General features: G+C 47.0%; 1 protein-coding gene across 1 annotated transcript in view; it reads left to right on the top strand.

Moving 5' to 3' along the window:
* Positions 1-4,198, top strand: part of LOC118733942 (midnolin homolog) — a 94,436-nt gene extending 90,238 nt beyond the window's left edge. Inside the window, exons 3-4 of the mRNA XM_036463584.1 lie at positions 1,381-3,366; positions 3,433-4,198. Of these exons, the coding sequence (XP_036319477.1) occupies positions 1,381-3,366; positions 3,433-4,080 (2,634 nt within the window). The 3' untranslated portion in view covers positions 4,081-4,198. The remainder of the gene's footprint in view (positions 1-1,380; positions 3,367-3,432) is intronic.
* The last annotated feature ends 360 nt before the right edge of the window (positions 4,199-4,558 follow it).

The raw sequence follows: 4,558 nt of genomic DNA, 5'->3' as shown, positions 1-4,558 counted from the left end.
CCGTCAAATCGAAATTTAATTTTGAGATCGCGGCATTCGATAGCGAGTGTGCTTCGCTCATTTAAATTGTAGTGTAGAGAAAACAGCTGACATTTTGTTCCATTCGATTTGAAACGAGTAATCAATCGATCCACGAATGCCGCGATTCGGACCCTGAATTTGGTTGCAAATTCTTTGTCTACAACAGACATGACACTCTGCTGCCAGGGCGAATATAATCTCTGATTGAAAAGGATTGATCAATCGTCTATAGGATTCCCTCAGTGCACACTGGTTTCAGAAATCCAATTGTTGGCATAAATTCGAAGAAAACTTACGTTTTAGAAAGAAGTGTGTATAGTTTTATATAGAGCAGCAGGCTTCGTTTGTTAGAAATAAACGTCAGATCAATTTCTGAGAAATTTACAGAATAGCTGAATGTGTCCACTTTTTAATACATATTTGCAAAATCGTTTTATATTTGTGTGTATGTACATATACATATGTATTTGCTGTCATTGAAATAATTTTACGCGCAATTCATACGACCCATTTACAATATGTATGTACATATGTATACACGCCCACGCCCACACACAGTCGGCGCAGCAATTCATTTAGCCATTGCAATGCGTCGATTTGTTTATTTTGCCTTATATGTATACGCTACTATGTCACTTTTACAATAATCTATATGTATGTAAGTAGCGCCAGCAGCGGCGGCATAAGGTAGCGTAGAGAAGTATAGCGGCTAGCCAGTAACTTGCGCGTAATGCAACCAAGAATGAAATCATTTGGCGACGCCGCTTACGGCTTTGCCTTTTTTGCACTTAATAAATGAGCGCCAGTAAATGTGTGTATGTAAATATGTTCAAATGTAGGTGCGTGTATATATGTACGTGTGCTATATTTACTTATGACACTGACATTGACCCACCTACGCCACCGACGCCTGCCGACTTGCCCCGCTTACAACTCTCCGTTGCTCCTCATACGCCGCGCGCTGATCATTCATGCGCCATCACTTTAATTAAAAGTGCCAACTACAGGCGTTTTTTTGCAGTGTTTAGTGTTGTTGTTGTTGGTTAGTCTGTTACATAACACACAGATGACAGGCGAATTTGTGTTTTTATAAGTTGTTTTACGGCAACTAGTCAGATGTGTGAGCAGCCGCGCGCTGCCCGGCACGCGTTGTAAGCGCCACGCCACACCACACCCTTCTTCGATTGGCATGATTGCTGTTAGCGCATTGCGTGCGGCCACCAGCTGTTTACGAGCGCTTTTCTTACAGGATTTTTTTCTTTCGTTCTTTCTTCCAGACACTTATTTTCTCATACACTTGCACATACGCTTTGCTTGTTTCAGCTGTACTCATTTTTCGTTTTCTCTCTTCTCTTACAGGCTCAGCGTCCGGAAAATACCGTGATGCAGGCTCTGGAATCACTCAATGATTCTCAAGTGAATGACTTTCTGAGTGGCAAAACTCCTTTGAATCTAAGCATGCGACTCGGTGACCATATGATGCTAATCCAATTGCAACTAAGCACAGTGAATCCAGCAAATGGTGGCAGTTCGGCAAGCGGTGGTAGTGCCGGTAACAGCTGCTCTGGTAGCAGCTCCTCAACATTGCGTGCACGTTCCAGTCAACGTAACAATCGCTCGGCCGTAACTACGGGCCACAGTCATAACCATAATCACCACCATCACCATCATCACCACCACCATCATCAGCCGGCAACAGCTGCTGGTCACTCCTCAACAACAGCAACCAATGCCGCTGCAGTAGTGAATGGCTGTACAGGACAACAGCGCAGCAACAGCGGAAACGTTACCGCCAGCGCACGCATACCAGTGGGCCCAACATCGCAATCGCTGATGAGCAACACAGTCAACGCTACCACTATGACCTCGCATGCAGCTTCAAAAACGGCAACTAGCAGCAACGGCGCTTTTAAGAGTTCAGACCTGAGCGCATTCTTGAGCAAGCGCGACTATGAAAATCTGCAGAATATTGTTAAGAGTATTGCCATGTCGCAGCCAGCGCGGTTGACTTCACCTCCTACAGGTCACACGATGGTTCAGCAGTTGCGCCAATGCGCTCCTAACATTGTGAGCAACAACATTGTCACGTCCACCACAGCCAACACGGCTGCCTCAGCTGGCCCGGCAGGCTTCCACAACTCGCGTGCTTCTAAAGCGGCGCCAGAAGGCGCTAATGCTGGTACTGCACTACTGGAACAGTCGCCCATCAAATCGCTTTCGAACCTCGTCTCCAGTCCCATCAAAACGGCTGCCATAAAGAGCATTCCTATCTCTAAAAGTGGTTGCGGTGGTGAAAATTCTCACAGCAGCACCACCACCAACAGCGTTGCTGTCGAAGCTATATGCCAGGACCCTATTGCCGCTAAGCTCACCTCGTGTCTGTGTACACGCCTCAACGGCGGTGCATCGGCCGACAAGGACACTTGCATGGATACCAGCTCGTCCTGTAGCGCAGATGTTGGTAGTGTTACACCTACACATACAGAGGCAATGATTGCAGAACATGGTGGAGTCGTTGAGCCACATCTAGTGACCAGTACATTACAAAAGCTTATTTCCGGTAGTGGCGGTAGCAGCACGCCTGTGGCAAACTCGTTGCACAAAACTGCTAACAATCCAATCACACGCCCCAAGCATCGCAGTCATCACCATCACCACCACCATCACCATCATCACCACTACCATCAGCAGCAGCTGCAAACTAAAACGCTTTCGCCTATATTGCGACCAAAGGCCTGCACTAGCGCCTTACCACGTCCTATACCATTAACCACACAAGGCTTGGATGACAGCGGAGTTGGCGCTGATGCCGACACCAGCATGACCAATGCATCCACTGGCAGCATCAACACTAATACATCATTGCCACCCGCTGCAACCGCAGCACCAGCTACACCAGCAACACCGACGACCAACAGCGAATTGGATGATTCCGGTGTTACTGTCTCAGATTCACGAAACCTAGCCGAGGCATCGCGCAATTTGACGCAGACGTTACGCAAACTCTCGAAAGAAGTGTTTACCAATAAAATTGATTTATCTGGCGGCGAGGAAACACCACGCAAAAGCAATTCGGGCGCTGTTATCGAATCAATGAAGAATCACGGCAAAGGCATCTACTCGGGTACCTTCTCAGGCACGCTCAACCCAGCGCTGCAAGATCGTTATGGGCGCCCCAAGCGCGACATCTCCACCGTTATACACATACTGAATGACTTGTTGAGCGCCACGCCGCAATATAGTCGCGGCGCGCGCATTAGCTTCGAGGCGCCTTCCTCTTCTTCAGCGGCAGGTGGTAGTTCCAGCACCAACGGCACGGTAGTGCATGGTATACGTAGCAAGCAGGTGAGTAAATAGCTTAATATATTTGAAACATAAATATGTACTTACTTTCTCTCTTTGTTTTTGCAGCTCTCCATGAAGCACGGCCATCACCAGCATTCGCAGTCTTGTGTAAAATACCTGAAATCACAACAGCAGCACGGCAGCAGCAACGCTTGCGTTTATGGCGAATGCAACGGCCACTATGCCAGCAGCACGAAAACCTCATCCACTCGTAAAGATGCTGCAGGCGCCACCACCAACACCTCCAGCGCCACTTCTCCGGCCGATGAACGCACTATATGCAGCTGTCGGTATCGCAGCAATAGTGAGACCGGCGAACGCGAACGTGAACAAATGTGCCAAAAATGTGTAACCGACATGGAGAATTCGAAAATGAAATCGAAGATCGACCAGCTGCGGCAAGTGATGCTACAGAGCAAGCAACGTCGTGAGGCGCGCAAATTGAAGGGCGCACCATATGGCGCGCGGGCGGCCACCGTCAGTTCTCCCACCAAAGCGGCAACAGCGGCAGCGGCAACCACCGCTATCGCTGTATGTGCAAACAGCATCTCGAATAGCAATGGAGCGGCGACTGCAATGCCTACAAATAAACCTTCCACATTGAGTACAACAAGCACACAGCAGTTGGCAGCGGCCAACAACAGTAATAACACAACCACGCCCAGCGAAGTGTCGCCCAATCATATTGTGGAGGAAGTGGATACAGCAGCTTAAATAAGTGGAGGGTGCATATCACGGCTATGGACTAAAGGAGCAGCAGGCAGTGATCTGCGTGCTACGTCAGCATGCGGCGCAGAAATGGAAAATCATACCACACACAATCACGAACACACACACACACACTTATATCTACACCCTATTCGGCCAACTTTGTCCTAACTTGTAGCATTTATTAGTTTATTGTCTAGGCAAAATTTATGCAACACAATCCTCGTCGCTTTTGTGTAAAAAATCTCGCAACAAAAGGAACAATTTAATGCATACAAACAACAAATTAGCAAATAAATTGTTTTAGATGATTGATGTATGAATGATGGCAGCGTGTATTGCTGCTAAAGAAACACTAAACTTAATTTTTATGTATGTGCGTAGTAACAACAATTACACAAAAATATTGAAAAAAACACATTAAATGAAATTTTAAATGAAAACCCCAACAACGTAATTTATAATTAGATCATGTGTGCAAATG

This window comes from Rhagoletis pomonella, unplaced genomic scaffold (genome assembly GCF_013731165.1).
Source record: "Rhagoletis pomonella isolate Grant_MI unplaced genomic scaffold, Rhpom_1.0 Rhpom_scaffold_00002, whole genome shotgun sequence".
In the NCBI taxonomy this organism is placed as follows: Eukaryota; Metazoa; Arthropoda; class Insecta; order Diptera; family Tephritidae; genus Rhagoletis; species Rhagoletis pomonella.
Note: the sequence above shows the minus strand (reverse complement) of the source record. Positions and strands in the feature narration are given on the sequence as shown.